Source organism: Panulirus ornatus, chromosome 19, assembly GCF_036320965.1.
Source record: "Panulirus ornatus isolate Po-2019 chromosome 19, ASM3632096v1, whole genome shotgun sequence".
Taxonomy (NCBI): Eukaryota; Metazoa; Arthropoda; class Malacostraca; order Decapoda; family Palinuridae; genus Panulirus; species Panulirus ornatus.
This window is the reverse complement of record NC_092242.1, coordinates 56,774,533-56,792,033: the sequence shown is the minus strand read 5'-3', so window position 1 is coordinate 56,792,033 and position 17,501 is coordinate 56,774,533. Positions and strand designations below refer to the sequence as shown.

The 17,501-nt window shown below is 38.0% G+C and overlaps 1 protein-coding gene across 9 annotated transcripts in view; it reads right to left on the bottom strand.

The window, feature by feature from the left end:
- Window positions 1–17,501, bottom strand: part of LOC139755527 (uncharacterized) — a 65,808-nt gene that overhangs the window by 31,077 nt on the left and 17,230 nt on the right. For 8 of the 9 annotated variants that reach the window (XM_071673925.1, XM_071673923.1, XM_071673924.1 and 5 more), the window contains exons 5-8: window positions 8,230–8,400; window positions 6,866–6,977; window positions 3,384–3,613; window positions 1,005–1,187 (exon numbers count right to left, since the gene is read on the bottom strand). In XM_071673925.1, the coding sequence (XP_071530026.1) occupies window positions 1,005–1,187; window positions 3,384–3,613; window positions 6,866–6,977; window positions 8,230–8,400 (696 nt within the window). Of the gene's footprint in view, window positions 1–1,004; window positions 1,188–3,383; window positions 3,614–6,865; window positions 6,978–8,229; window positions 8,401–14,812; window positions 14,934–17,501 lie in introns of those variants that run through there. The other variant, XM_071673931.1, reaches the window with a different exon arrangement.

Below are 17,501 nucleotides of genomic sequence, written 5' to 3'. Positions count from 1 at the left end.
TACACTATTCCATACAATGGACAGATGATGTCAGTGGTAGGAGAAAAAAGATGTATTTCAAAGGAGCCTTCTCTAAATGGGTAGAAGTAACCAACAAAGTACCACAGGGCTATTCTGTGGGACCATTACTCTTGTATGTAAAGCACTTGCCTGAAGGTACAGACCCCTCTTTGAAGAGGTTAGCAGGTGATTCAAAGGTCATACAGGAAATGAGAAGCAAGGATATTTAGGCATTCAAATCTTGGTGCATTGCTGTAATTTAAAACTGCTGTACAACCAATGACCCAAGACATCATCCTCCTAAGTTATCATCATCTAAACTCCACAGTCTTCCCTGTTTACAATGGGACAGCAGCGGAGTGTAGCCAGTGATTGGGTGGCTGACATACCCTATCATGGTTTTCCCAGGGTAAATGAGCCTTGTGGATATTTCTGTGGACTAGTTAAAGCTGGTTCCTTCAAATGCAGATGAGAATATTCAAAATGTGCAGCATACATAGTTAGGATGAGGCCATTAATTTCCAAAACATGCATATGACTGGAAGTTAAATGTTATCCATAAAGTAGACAGTAGATACTGTAATTTCACAAAGGGCATTCTTCATTTCAGTCAAAGGTGAAGACATACGTGCAGGGTGGGGTTACTAGGTACAGTACTAAATATTCCTCTTCAACAGGTATCCAATCAAATCACAAAACCACCTGTATACATGCATCATGGAAGCAGATAAAGTTGTAAATCAGAGTAATCATTCTCTTTACTCAGAACACATTAAAGAATGATTCCTTTGTATTCTGGTTGTATTATCATTTCATTTATTTTTTTACTTGTCTCCAAAAATTTAATAATAAATCCATCATACTCACTTGCATAGTTCTTCACTGTGTTCATGCTTCTTACCATCTATCTCCCAAATATTTCTTCTTGATTTACTTATTTCATCTCCAATCTTTACTGTAAGCTATCTATGCACTTTTTCTACCGAAAAGAAAATATAACTTACGTGGCACTGCGCAAATCCAAACTGGCAAAAGGCATCAAAGATAAAATTGGCACAGCGAACTTCCACCCCTGCCTCAGGACTGGCCTGGGCAAGTATCCACCTGGAGAAAGGGTCAACAATTGTGACTAGCACCTCATTGCCATACACAGTCCTGTTGTATGGACCATATATTTTTACTTGTACCTGTAGAGCATGAAGAATGTTATTTGCTAGGAATGTGAAATGAATGAGCACGAAAAAGTTTTTATCTCCATGATACGCACATATCTGCACTAAGTACAGCATTCATGACACAAAAAGTATGGTATCATTTTTTAGTTCCAAAGATATTTTTTACAACAGTCCTTTCAAAAACATTCAAGTACCATAATAAAGTAATAAGTGACATTTTTTTCATTTTGTAGGCATTGAACCTTTCTATAGAAATCTGGCTAAATCTGTTATACCTAATGCAGTAATATCAAAGATCATTATTGGAGATAAAATTAACAATAATGATTTCTAGCTTAAATCAATAGGCTACAATTACTTGCTTAGAACCCATAAAGAAATCAGAGATTATATAATCACTTACATATAGAACCTACTTAGGTTTGAAAAGAGACATATTAATAAAGGACATCTAAGTTTTAATACAAATATGAGTATTGATGGAAAGATGGAGTGAAAAAGATTTTGAGTGATCGGGGCCTGAACATGCAGGAGGGTAAAAGGCAGGCAAGGAATAGAGTAAATTGGATCGATGTGGTATACCAGGGTTGAGGTGTTGTCAATGGATTGAATCAGGGCATGTGAAGCGTCTGGGGTAAACCACGGAAAGTTCTGTGGGGCCTGGATGTGGAAAGGGAGCTGCGTTTTTGGGCATTATTGTATGACAGCTAGAGACTGAGTGTGAACGAATGGGGCCTTTGTAGTCTTTTCCTAGCGCTACCTCGCACACATGAGGGGGGAGGGGGATGTTATTCCATGTGTGGCGAGGTGGCGATGGGAATGAATAAAGGCGGACAGTGTGAATTGTGTGCACGTGTATATGTGTATATGTCTGTGTGTGTATATATATGTGTACATTGAGATGTATGGGTACGTATATTTGCGTGTGTGGACGTGTATGTATATACACGTGTTCTTTTAAGTATTTCTCACAACCATTCTTCAAAGCAAACATGTGATCCACACATCCTCTACCACTTCTGAAACCACACTGCTCTTCTCCAAACTTATGCTCTGTACATGCCTTCACCCTCTCAATCAATACCCTCCAATATAATTTCCCAGGGATACTCAACAAACTTATACCTCTGTAATTTGAGCACTCACTTTTATCCCCTTTGCCTTTGTACAATGGCACTATGCAAGCATTCAGCCAATCCTCAGGCAACTCACCATGAGTCAAACATACATTAAATAACCTTACCAACCAGTCAACAATACAGTCACCCCATTTTTTAATAAACTCCACTCTAATAACATCCAAACCCACTGCCTTGCCGGCTTTCATCTTCTGCAAAGCTTTTACTACCTCTTCTCTGTTTACAAAATCATTTTACCTAACCCTCTCACTTTGCACACCACCTCAACCAAAACAGCCTATATCTGCAACTCTATCATCAAACACATTCAACAAACCTTCAAGATACTCCATCTCCTTCTCACATCACCACTACTTGTTATCACCTCCCCATTAGCCCCCTTCACTGATGTTCCCATTTGTTCCCTTGTCTTATGCACACACATTTTTCTACATAATCATTTTGGCTACTGTTCTTGTGAGCTGTCTGTATGTGTTGTCTGGGGTAATGTAACAGGAAGTTGGTAGAGGTGTAAAATCTAATATGCAAGATGGACAACTGGTCAGAACTAGGTCTAAGGTAGATTTGATGGTAATACAAAGAAACAACACTTAACAAAATGAGCAAAGCAATTTGTGGGAAAACTGAAGATAAAAGAAAAGACAAGCATTATAACCAGCTGAGACATTATGATGTGGAGCAACTGGTTTAGGTACCTGCAACTGTTCTCATATATTCTCTTTTCTGCTTGAGATATGAGTGTTCATTATGAAATTCTATCACATATCATTTGACCAAGGATCACTGCTGTATAATCATATGGATTCTGTATGAACCAAATAATAACATACTCATATTTTCTATAAATGTTTAGCCAATGTTTAATACAAAATGCACCCTCAAACAGTGCTTTCGTTCACCCATAAATACACATGGTACAGACGCCCAAAATTCAGGGTAGACATGAGTACTGATAGGTTTGTTAAAAAAAGACAATATGAAGCCTACTTAAGTATCTCCTTAACAGTTATGAAAGATGGGCAAGGATAGCCTTAACAACAATCAAAAAATAAAAGGATTTTGCTATTACCTTTTTCCATACACGAATGATTCGGTCTGTGGGTAGTGTGGTGACTTTTTGGATATCCTCATCAACAGGATCATCTGCATCTCCAGGAATCAGGTCACGGAAGCTAGATACAGCAACTTCGGTACATTTTTCACATCGTCTGCAGTAGTTGCCAACATCAACATACATGGAACGCCAGTAGTACTTACTGAATATGCTACTGTACATCTTTTTCACACCAAAATGGACACCTGAGTTTGAGAATAAATTAAATACATTTCACATAACTTTATACATAATTAGCAATTTCTAATCATTTATGACCATTAATTCTATTCCTATCTATAGGGGATGGATAAAGTGCATACAGGAATGATTCTTTAGAATCAATTTTTCAAAACTAATGTTTCCAATTCCAAACCAAAGCAGATGCAATGGACAGGGAAGCCTAATTCCCTAAGTAGTAGTTGTCCTTGACTTTCTGATAATGTAACTTTGGAAAATGAAAAATTGTTTCTCTCCAAAGTGGTGTCCAGTGAGCTTTGTGAAATACTCTTGGGTCCCTGAGGGTTAGAAAACTTTAATCCCCCTACCTTCTGGGAGATGCAACAGTTTCTGTATACTGACGATATGACACTGATGGCAGATTAGAGTATGAAACCTTAGAAGTGGGTGTCTAAGGTTGTGAGAGCATGTGAAGGGAGAAAGTTAAGAGAAATTGTGAAAAAAAGCATGGTTATTAGGTTTAGCAGTTGAAAAAGACATGTCAATTGGAGTGTGATTTTGAATGGAATTATTTATATATCTGGGGGTGTATAAAGAAGTGAATGGAATCATGGAAGCTGAAATAAGCCATAAGATGGGTGAGGGGTCTAAGGTCCTAGGTGCAATGAGGGATGTCTCTAAGGGCAAGGATGGTGTTATATGGATATAAAGTGTGGGCCTTAGACATAAATGCAAAGTGGGTGGATGTCATGAAAATGAAATGTCTAAGGTCAATCTGTGGTGTGAGGGAGGCTGATCAAACAAGAAATGATAAGTAAGAGAGAGGTGTGGCAGTAAGAGGAGTATGTACGAGATAGCTGTAAAGGGTGTGCTTAAATGTTTAGATATATGGAGAGAATGAGTGAGGAAAGGATGACTAAAAGAGTATATATGTCAGAAATGGAGGGAAGAAGGAAAAGGGGGAAAATAAGGAGACGGTGTTATGATGGTGTGAAACATGAGATCTGAACTTAAAGGAAGGTGTGAGACGTGCAGAGATACAGAGAACTGGAAGACCAACTTCAAAAACATGTACCACTAAGCTTACTAACAATTCAGGCAAAGGCTAGAAGTCTTTTTGAGACTTTGAAAGAGCGAGGAGGTAAGGATTACATCGAGAACGTCACAAAAAGTCATGGTTGGTTCAACAGATTTAAAAGAAGATATAGCTTGTACAATGTTCGAGTCACAGGTGAAGCAGCAAGGGCTGACAAAGGAGATGCTGAATAGGTAAAAATAAAACAAAGATTTTTTTTTTAATATACCATAGAGTGATTAAAAATACGTTAAATCATAAAACTGGTTCAACAAAAATGAGATAATCATGATAGAACTTGCATAACGTAAAAATTAAAAATGATGAAATATGAACTAAGGAATCTTAAATAAAAGGTAAAAAGAAATGCCAGAATTGTATAATAAAGCTGGTTAATAAAAAATGAGATAATCATGACTGAAACTGAGTAGGATAAAAAAAATGCTGTACAGGTATATGAGTTCTATTTGCCAAGGTGACATATGTCCAACTTACATTCTTTTCAAGATCTGACCAGTCAGTCAGAGCGGAACTTGGACATATGTTAGGGATAGATAGTACGCATCATCCGGTGTTCTGTGGTGCAGTGATTGTTTACCATCTCCCATGTGCTCTCTGGCATAGTGTTGTGTACTTGTGCATATTTGTGTATTTTGAGCACCTCTGATTACTACTGTGGACAACGGCCCCTTTCAAGCACTGTCAGCAATTGCCTGACAGCTCCTCAAAGCTAAGTTAAACACGAAGCGCAAGAGGAATGTATTAAACCTTGAAAAGGAGATGGAGTAGTAAAAAAGGCTGACTAAGGGCAAGTCCAAGGTAGCACTTATGAAGGACTTCACAGTTGGCATGACAAATATCTATGACATCACCAAGCAGTAAACAAAGATTGAGGCATTTGGTAGTGCTTATTTGCTTACATGTATTAGCATTTCCTTCAAGTAAAATATTTACAAATAGGTAAAATATTTCAAAATGTGTATGCAATAAAAAGTGTGCCAAAACTTCTGTAGGGGCTGGCAGGTGGAGTAAGTGTGGGTCCTGAGTGGAGCATGTTCCTGCCAGCGGGTCAGTCTTGCAGTTACCACTGTTGTGTGCATATCTTTGCTACTTGTGTGATTTGGATATAACTCCTTATGTTATTTTCCTACAACTTGCTGTGTTTGTAAATGTGGCATTCAAACATCCAACAACATCTATCCCAGAATCAGCAGTTAAATGGAAGAGTACCTCTCTGACCTAAAAAAACAAAGCTAGAAATCTTATGACACACTGATGCAAGTGAGGAAGAATCAGCACGGTAGAAAGTATACCAAACCTTCAGTGAGGGGTGACGGGTGGAGCAAGTGTGGGTCCTGGGTGGAATTTGCTACATTCCTCTCAGCAAGTTAGTCTCACAGGTGTCACCATTATGTGTGGATGTGTTAATTATGCAATTTGGGCATACCAGTATATGTGATTCTCCTGCACCCCACTATTTTCGTTAATATAGCATCCGAACATCTAATATCTACTCCAGAGCCAGCAGTTAACAGGAAGAGAATCTCTTGGGCCTTAGAAGTTAAACTAGAAATCTTATGAAATGCTTATGCTGTTGAGGGAGTATCAGTGTTTGGGCCTGCTTACAGCCTTGGTGAATCTACAATCCACAACATAAAGAAGAATGCAGCAAAAATTTGAAGTGATGTAGTTCAATACTTCCCTATCTTATGGAGAAGATGGATGAAATGCTGTCATTATATACAGAGTATGAGATAAAGAAGAAAAGTGCTGTCATCATATACAGAGTATGAGACAAAGAAGACAAGTGTTTATATAAAGAACATAATGTAAATGAACCAAGCAGGTAAAGGACTGCTAGATAAGTTTTCTCCCTGTCAGAAGCTACATAATGTGAAGGTAACAGGACAATCCACCAGTGCTTTATGTGATTTCTCTTTAAGTGAGTTTTTCTCAAAATATAACCCCTCATAAAACAAGGATGGCAAATTTCTGAATGATTTATTATACTAAACAAAAAACTTGAATAACCAGTATTTCTTGTTATCCAAAATGGCCGATGTAAATCAATAAGATGTCATGTAGGACAAACATGTATCATCTTTATTTAATATTCTCACAAAGAATGACCAATATCACATGAGCCAGAAAGAACACTAAGAAAAAAATTTGTTCCACTGAATCTTAACAAACTGCAATTTACCTGATATCTGGTCAATATGTTCTGCTTCTATAATATGCCGCTGCTCTTCAGCACTAGTTATGACCTCTTTAGGCATCTTATGACCGTATGATAATCTTCCATCTTCATTTATCTGTAAATAACACACAGAGTTAAAAAATTACAACTATAAACAAAGTGAAAGACTATCATTTGCAGAAGTATTCTTTCCATTTACTGAACCTGGTTCACATATGGATTCTGCATTTCAATATTCAGCATGAGATGTTTTGTCCAAGTATGTATGGTAAATGTTGGCCTTTGATATTCTACTATTTGTTACTATACAGCAATCAATCACATTCCTTTACTATAAGGCATCACTCTTAAAAATAATAATGTTGTTAATGGTAAACATTCTTCCGTACACTATAATACCATAATAAAATATCAATCCAGAATATACTATTTGCTATATGCTAACACAAATAATATATACTGCTGTGTTGGGGTACAGTGAGTAATAAAAAGTAAAAACTGATTTAATAAAAACACATAGGTATACTTCAGCATCTGGCAATGCTACCTTTTTGACAACACCTAATTTTTTTGAACTACAAAACAGCTGTTTGGATGAATATTCTTAGACAAGTTATACATTTCTGTAATTAGAAGAAAGCACTATCTTCACTGTCAGGCAATTTTTTTTCCTTCTTTTACTTACTCCTAGGAAGGAGTGCTACGTTTTATGCCTGCTGCAGTGAAAAGGTAAACAGTTTCCCCTTACCCAGAAAAGCTTATGCTGTTGCATGAGCTAACCAGAGAGTGCCACAGTGTTATTTTGGCATAATCATGTTTTGTATTGTCAAGTTGAAGCTGTGAAAAAAATGTACAACTGTTCCACAAAATCACAGAATGCAAAAGGTGTGCAACAACAATCAACTGTACCCTGCCCAACCAGATCTGAGGAACAATTGTGTCCAAGACAAGAAACATATATAGCAAACGGATTTTCACCCATGATTGATAGTTTGCAGTCCATTACACCTAGCACTCAAAATACAAAGTGTCATTACACCATCTACTACAACAGGAAATGTCAGTGTCCACTTTCTCAAGAAACAGCATGAGGGAATCAACACTCCACATCCCTTAAGACCATCAATTTTGCAGAACTGGAGTTCCCTGCCGTGTCCTCACAGACTAGCAAATGGGCAAGGTCATTCAATCTGGCATACTCTTGCTACCCTTGTTCTCACAAAAAATATCTAAAGTATATGAGAATCTTCTTAAACAAACAAATTCACAATAATTTGTTTCATCAAATCAAAATAATTATCTTCAAACAGTTCTAAGAATGATTATCATTTAAGATACATCTATGTATATCCAAATTACATACTAACCAAATAATTAGTAGAACGTTTCTTGATTACTTTCTTGTATACATCAGTAGCACCCTCTGGGAATGTTCCAGAATTGAGGTAGTGGTAAACCTCATTACAAAACTTCACATCAGGATCATCAGGATGAAGAAATGGAGCAAGTGGCAATGGTTCCATGGGCACTGCTTTTTCCTGCATTGAAGGAAATTTTTCTGAGATTAAAAACATAGGTACGTACTTAAATAAATACATACAAAGGGAAAATGTAATGTTTACATTGTGATACAGGACACATCTTGATAAAAAGCACGATTTCAAACGACACCATTCTAGTCTAGGTACTTGTAAAATTGAGTTGGAATTGGCAAAGAACTGTGCACAAACTTAAAGCACAGAAAGTGATTCACTCACCTATGAAGATGTAAACAAATACAAAATAATGAATGAAATTTTTGACAGTAGTCTTAAAAACGAAGAAAAATAAACCTGGAACAGTCTGTATTAACAAGTGGGTTCCATTGTTTCTGCAATGCAGCTGAAAAGCCTGAAAAACAAGTACTTCAATAATGGTCAACTATACCTAAGACTAAAAGCATTATTTCTTCTAAGGGTTAGGAGAAAAGACTATGGATGACAGGAAAAGTAGATATCCAGGTAAGGCTGATTACCCACCTATATTCATGGAGTTTATAGGCAGACAGATCAAGATGATGCAAGACCTAAGGGAGGAAATAAATTGACTAAGGGAGGATATGAGATAAAATAAGACCAACTTCATTAGGGTACAGTCAAGGAGCAGAGTAATATGAAAGCCATGACTGAGATATAGTAAGATAAAAAAAAGTGCTCAAAATTAAGAAAACCAAAACTGAGACAAAGAGGAAATATAAGGTAGAAACCTCAAACATCAACATTTGCATGCAAATGCAATATGCCTTCTACATTAACAACCACTAACATGTTTGCTCACAGGTCAGTTTAAAACCTATGCTCACTGTTTCATTATAGATCAGGTCAAAAAGGTTATGTTCACCACACATTTAACATCAATGGTCACCGACCTGACCCTCACAGATCAGGTCAAAGGCAATCTTCCCTACATCCCCATCTCTTCTACCTTGACACCTCTAGCCTTATACCAGACCTTAATGTGTCAGGTCAAATGCCATCTTCACTAAACCCAGAAAACCTCTGGCCTTTGAAAAGACATTGCTGCCATCTTCACTGCAGCCTTGAAACCACTGGCCTGTCAGTTCAAGGCAATCTTCACCACACCCAAGTCTTCCTTACACCTACTTTTGTACAAAAAGAATCTTGAGTCTCCTAACTTTGATACCATCTTACTCAAAATCTCTCTACCCTCCATTACTTTGCTTTTGTGTTTCATCTATTTCCCCCTAACTCCACAAACTACACACACCTCTTTAGTTACTGACTTTTTGCAATAAAACTCCACTCTCTTCACATACATTCACTACAATCCTTTATGCAGGGAATTTCAATGTACATCACAAGGATTAGTTAGGCTCTAACCAGGATGGTCCTGGTAGAGTTCAGACTTTTTCTTTTCTCCTCTTTAACTATCTGGAACAAGTAATTAAACACCCTACTTCACCAAACATCATAAATACTCTTCAGACATGACCTCTTATCTACCTGAGCCCATCCACTATCTATGTGCCATTTCTGCCCCTTTAAGGTTTTATGACCAAAATCTTATTTCAGTTAATCCTAATTGGACATGCCCACCTTCTATCCCCCTTGAAATGCCAACTTTAGCTCTATGGGAGACCTGTACAGTTTTTTCTATGATATTCACTGGGATGAATCTGGTCAGGATGCCTTGTGTTTGCTGAACTCAAAGCAGAGGTTATCTTAGCTGGGATGGAATCCCATATCTTTTTCCCCTAAACCACAATCTGATCACTCCCTGCTCTCTTGTCTGTCACATCATGGATGTTGCAACTAGCCCTTGAAACTCTTTCCTACCCTTGAAACCAACTATGCTTTCATTTATGCTTGATATCACTGCAAAACTGTTTCATAAGCACACCTTCATTAAAAGAAAGTGTGCTAATTTGACCTCTACTGAAAAATCTTTCTAGTTCTTAACCAATTACTTCTCCAGCTTCTGTAATCCACCCCTTCTTCCTCTCTTTTGACCTAATCAATCTATTGCCAACACTCCAACTGATAAAGCTGCTCTTTTCGGTACATTGTTTTCCTTTAACCCAACTTTGAATGCTTCAGCTTCTAATCCTCCAAACCTGTTTATTCTCACTGAAACTATGCTCTCTCTGCTATCTACTATATTCTCCTCACACAGGGTTCTCCAGTACTCTCCCAGCTCCAGGTAGACAAGGAGTATGGCTCATGTGGCATACCTCCTTAAGTTCTGAATAGCTCTAATTCTTGCTTGCTTCTTTTGCTTGTCTAGACACCCAGACTTTTCCATCCACTTGGAAGCATACCCATCAGTTAGAGAGAAGACTGCTTTGATGCTTGCTTCTATCACCCAATCTCTCTCATTTCTGCTATCTCACATTTTTAATACTTCTACACTTCTTTCCTCGAACAATTAGAATCCCATGCCTTCTTTCTAGTCACTAGTACAGCTTTTTGTGGTTCTAATGGTGATATTTCCTGTGCAGCATACTCACCTCTGGTCCTCCTGTGAGATTTTGGTGATTTTTTTGTAATAGCCCTCAACATCTCCAAAGCATTTGAGAGGGTGCAGCTTGAGTCTTTGCTTTCTAAACTTTCTTTGTTTTTTGATCTGTTGCTTCCTTCTGTTCTCTACTGCATAGATTCTTCTCTAGCGGTTATAATGCAGTAGTTTTCAATGAAACAACTTCCCCTTCTCATCCTATCAACAATGGTGTTCCACTAGGTTTTGTCCTACTGCCTATTCTCTTTTCTCTCAATTAATGATCTCTTGTTTTTACCCCTATTCACTCCTATGTTGATAATTCCAGTTTACATAATTCAACTTACTTTCCCTCACTTCTTCTCTTTAACACTCATCCTCTTTCTTGTCCTGAACATATTTCCTCTCTCAAATCAGACATGTGCAGCATCTCCTTGAGGGGAAGTAGTGACCTTATCAAGTATGATTCTGCTAAAATGCAATTTCCCCCTTTATCTTTCCCTATGAATCATTTATTACCCTTCTAATAATTTCAAAAACACATCAGCCCTTTTAATCATTTCAAAAACACATCAGATCAACATTGTAATAACATATACATGTTGGGTATAACCATACTCTACCATGTCATGGAAATCACACATAATCAACACCACAAAGTCTGCTTCTCAACACTGGGAGTCGTGTAGGTGCCATAATTACTTTTTCTGTTAGCAACAATCTCATATCCATAATGGTTTTATTCATCCAAATACTGCTTACACATCTGGAGTGGCTCATCCTCCACCTCTCTGTTAACTTAGATAGAATCAAAAGCCTCTCATCAATTCTCCTGGCATCACCTCTCTTAAACCTTACCTTTCTATATGCCAAAATGATGCCACTCTTTCTGTATTCTACAAGTAACATTTTGACTGCTATCATCATGAGTTGTCTGCATGTGTTCCTGCCCTGCAGGCTTGGACCGGAGGTAGACTTTTGGCTACTGCTTCCCACAGTTTCTAAGCGGAAACTGGCCACTTGAGCATTGGCTGTTATGATACCTCCTTCTTCCCTTGAACAACTACACTGTGGAATTCTAGTCTACCTTTTGCCTTTTCCTCTTCATATAACCCTTCTTTCTTCTCTTCCTTTTACTGTAAAAATGCTTTTAATTGGGGAATATTTGCCTGTGACATGTTGGTACAGTCCATTGACAGCATGTCGACCCTGGTATACCACATCGTTCCAATTCATTTTATTCTTTGCACTCCTCTCATCCTCCAGTATGTTCAAGCCACGATCGCTCAAAATCTTTTTCATTCCATCCTTCCACTTTCAATTTGGTCTCCTGCTTCTCCTTGTTCTCTCCACCTCTGACACATGAGAACATTGGTGAAGGGGGCAAGGGGGGAAGTAACAACAAGAAGTGATGAAGTGAGAAGGAGGCGAAGTGAGTATTTTGAAGGTTTGTTGAATGTGTATAATGACAGAGTGGCAGATGTGGGTGTTTTGGTCGGGGTGGTGTGCGAAGTGAGAGGGTCAGAGTGAATGCCATATACAAATGCATCTGTTTTTCTAAATACTTCTCACACACATTCTTTAAAGCAAACACCTGATCCACACATCCTCTACCACTTCTGAAACCACACTGCTCCTCCCCAATCTGATGCTCTGTACATGCCTATGCCCTCTCAATCACTACCCTCCCATACAATTTTACGAGAATACTCAAAAACTTATGCCTCTGTACTTTGAACACTTACCTTTATCCCCTTTGCCTTTGTACAGTGGCATTATATATGCATTCCATCAATCCTCAGGCACTTCATCATGATCCACACATACACAGAATATCCTTACCAACCAATCAACAACACAGTCACCTCCTTTCTTAATAAATGCCACTGCAATACCATCCAAACCTGCCGCCTTGCCAGATTTCATCTTCAGCAAGGCTTTCACCACCTTTTCTCTCTTAACCAAACCATTCTCCCTAACCCTCTCACTTCACACACTACCCCAACCAAAACACTCTACATCTGCCACTCTATCATCAAATACATTCAACAAACCTTCAAAATACTCACTCTGCCTCCTTGTCACTTCATCACTCCTTGCTATTACTTCACCCCCTGCCCCCTTCATCGATGTTCTCATTTGTTCTCTTGTCTTACACGTTATTTACCTCCTTCCAAAACATATTTGCATTTCCCCTAAAATTCAATGATATTGTCTCACCCCAACTCTCACTTGACCTCTTTTTCAGCCCTTGCACCTTCCTCTTGACCTCCTCTTGCTTTCTTTTATACATTTCCCAGTCATTTGCACTCCTTCCTTGCAAGTATCATCCAAATGCCTCTCTCTTCTCTTTCACTTTTGTCAAAATCAACAGAACCTATGAAAACTTAAACTAACTTTCCCTAACAATCTAAACTGTACCCAGCCCAGGCAGAAGAGGTGAAGATCCCCAAAGATTTCAGCAGGCACTTAACAGGTATATCATATTTTCAATCCTATTTGATTTTAATTCTATTTGAAAACAGAGGAGTAAATGTCATGATGCCAATTGCTTCTGCCAGTCACATGCAACCAGCATGACAGAAGGAAGATGATGACAGTGTGCTTTACGTCTTCATGCTACAGTATTGAATATCAAAGTAAATCTTGACCCCAGGGTGAGTGAAGCGAGATGAGGTTTTCATATGATCAGTTTAATCAAATGGTGTTTTATTAGCTTTCATTTGCATTTCTCTTAATCGTCACTGACCTTCTGCCACCTCTCACAAGGAAATATTAATGCTATTAATCATACTCCTCTGGTATAAATCACTTCTTTTTAGTATATGGATTTCATTAATGTGTTTTGCATAAAACCCATAAGTTACCTCTGTGGTCTCCCCTTAAAATGGAACTTTACCTTTAGAAATACTACAAATCATATTACAATACAAATCGGTGTAAAGACAGGGAAGGGCTGGCATGTATTAGAAGGATATTGGAAGTTTTTCTTTTAGGGGTATATTTCAACTTATCATATATTGTCAGTTTCTGAAGTCAACCATCACCCTAGGAGTACACAGAGAGAAAATCATGCGCACTTGTTACATAATTTCTTCCACAAGAAGGAGGTCAAAGAGGGACATCTCCCATGTGGGCTTCCCTTCTTACATAATCTCAGTAAAATCACTCTATAAGTAATTCATTTCTCCACAGTTCTCCCTCACTCTCCTTAACTTTCCTTACATTTAGCAGGATATCTAAACAGAGGCAGAATAAGATATAATATCAAATGAAGTGAGCCTCCATTTCCTAAGAGAACATCAAATGATGGTAACTGCAGTGTAAGGGTTAAACTTTGTAAAATACGGTGTAATGACTTTACATGATTTGTTTGTTTTTACATTTCTTCCCTTATCTATATGCTGATAACTATATATCCTCTAATATTTGTGTGTAGTTCTAACATTCCCATTTTCACTGCCATCCCCACTTTTAATCTTTCTATAAAGTGGTCTTGTTATCATGTCCTGGATAGGTATTGATTCTTTGCATAATTTGTTCAACTTCTCATTCTCCTCCTACTCAAATATTTTTTCTGGATCCATCTTATAACTTTGTTCAGCTGCTCTTTCATTCATGTTTGTACTGTATGTCTCTGTTCACCACAATTCACTCTGCAGCTGGATCACTTTGGTTTCTTGTTTCTATGTCCATACAGTCCTGATATAGGCTGGTGTAAAAACTGATACTACTCATCCCACTTTTTTTTTAGTCTCCAACATTTGTCATTCTTGTCTCCTTTACCTCAGCTGAATGTAAATATTTGCAATATCTTTAATTATAATCATCAAATCTCGCACAGCATTAGCGTACATCTGAATGTCTGTACTTACAAACCAGTGTTTGCCTTTGGTAATGATGCTTCCAAGCTGGCACATGGCTTTGCACAGGATAGAATATTTTCACTGTACTTACAACACAGGTCTTGAGAGCTGAGGAATGTTCCAATCTTCATGATATATTACAAAACAACAGATGAGGGGAAGGAAGTCGAGTTTCTGTTAGCTTCACTTCACCTTTAAACTAACATCAGGTCCTGCAGATCCTAGAACATATACAAGAATAAGACTGATGAGAAATTAATAGCACTGGTCTTCTACGAGTGTCTAACCATTAAACGGCAGGCATGTCCAGAAATTCCATCATGGCGTGTCCAAAAATTAAAAAATCCTCTTATTAACTGATAGACAAGCATTCAAAAGTAAGAGAAAACTCAATAAGTACATTATTTTTTTAATCATTTCTTTTCTTTTGGCAAGCTGCTATGGTAAGTGAGCACCCAGAGGGTGTGTGAATAATGCAATTGACAATCTATCTATTCATCTATATCTCTGACACCCATTCCTCCAGGAACTCCCATCAAGTGGGTGGCCATGGGTAAAGAGTCTCCATTTACCGCTGTCCTTACATGCCCCCCTTGCATCCACCATTCCACACATTCTTACACCATTCTCTCCATACCAGTAATCTTCTCTTTTATTTCCCTATGTCAAAGGCTGATCTTCCTCTCACATCATCTCCTTTAATCATACTGTCATATACTCTCCATTTAAACTTCCCATTTTGCATTCTATTCACATGCCCAAACAACCTTAAAGTATTACATTTCACCCATTCTACCATTCCACAATTCATCCCCTTTGCATTCCTGCCAAACCAGATCTCTCAAACACCCTTTCATCTTTCTTCATTCTGTCTAGTCATACCACATGCTCCTCTCAAATACCTCATTTCCACAGCCTGGATTCCTTTCTTCACTTCCGCACTTATACCTCTACCCTCCATTATTCTATTAAGGGACCCAGTTACTCTTCCATCTAGTACTGCTCTCTCCCTTATCTCTCCTTCACATAAACAAACTTGCCCAAAACTGCTTCTAATAACATGGAATTACATTTCTTTCAATCTATTGAGAATGTTTTCAAGTGCACTCTTACTTGATACATAGAGTGAGAAGTGGAGGTATAGTGTAAGGAACAATGGAGAGATTAAATGTTGTCAAGTGAGAAAATGAATCAGAAGGAATGCAAGAAGTATGAAAGGAGGGTGACCAAAATATTAGATGGAAGTGCAGTAAATGTACAGATACAGTCATGTGTGAATGAGGTGCCTGAAATGTTTAGAAAAAGATGTAAACATTGAAGAATTAGTAGCTGAATACAAAGTCATGACATATAAGAATACAAAGGGAAATGTGTGGTGGACAGATGAGAACAGAAATGCTGTGGAACAGAAGAAAAAGGCATATGGTAGCTTGATCAAAATGAATAAACCACTGGAAGTTCAGCAAAGGAGGAGGGAATATGATATGCAAGAAGCTGGTGGAGGAAAACAAAGAAAGAGTAGATGAAGATATTGGAAAAAAGTTGAGTGAAAAGTTTAGGGAAAATAAGAAACTGTACTGGAAGGTGGTGAAATAGGAAAGAGGGAGATGTAGAAGTGGAGATGGAAAAGCGAGAAGTAAGGAAGGGGTGTTGCTCAGTCAAAAGGAGGAAGTGAAAGGAAGATGGAAAGAATATGGAGAAGATGAGGAAGCAGATATCACATCCATGGGTATGGAGGATGGAAGGAAGAGGATGCAAGAGTAAGGACCTAAAGGAAGGGAGTAAAAAGGGTGATAATGAGGTTGAAGGTAGGAAAGGCACTGGAGTGGATGGGATAACAACTGAAATGCTGAAGATTAGTACAAAAAGTATGATGATGAACTGGATGCATTTGATATGGTAAAAGACAGTTGTGTCTGAGGATTTGGTACGACCTACTATTGTTCTTTAATACAAAGGAAAAGGTGCTAAGGATAAATGTAGCAACCACAGGGGAATAAGTCTGTTAAGTATATCCAGAAATGTGTGTGCAAGCATTGATGGACCGAGTGATGAAAGAGACTGAATGCAGAATAAGTGAGAAGCAAGGAGGTTTTAAGGAAGGCTGAGGATTCATTGATCAGATTTTTGGGGTGAAAATTACAGTGGAAAAGCATCTAGAGAAAGGTAAGAAATTGTATACAGCTTTTATGGATTTGGAGAAAGCATATGACACTTGAGTGGGATGCTTTATGGGATGTGTTATGGATAAATAGGGTAGGGGTACAACTGGTGAATGGTGTGAAAGCTTTCTATTGAGTAGATAATGCATGTGTAAGAGTGCATAGAGAGTTGACCAAAAGTTCTGACACACATGTGGGTGTGAAACTGGGCTGTGTGATGTCACTGTGGCTTTTTAACATATATCTGGATGGAGTGATAAGAAAGGTGAAAGCAAAACTTGGGAAAGGGGTTGCAGAGATGGTGGTTAGTGACAAGCCTGCTTGTGGATGATACTGCATTATTTGCTGAGAGTGAAGAGACGCAAAAGTTTGTAAATGTATTTCATGATGTATGTAAGCATAGGCGACTGAAGGTAAATGCAGATAAAATTTAAGTAATGGCATTAGAAAGGAAACAGAGTGAAAGTACAGATTTTGCAAAATCATACAGAATGAAAGGAAAAATGCATTAATCTGTGTTATAGATATGGGGAAAAAGACTGGAAGAGGTGAGAGAATTTAAGTATTTACGAGCTATCTTGGCTAAGTTTGGCAATATGAAAGGAGAGATGAGTGAGA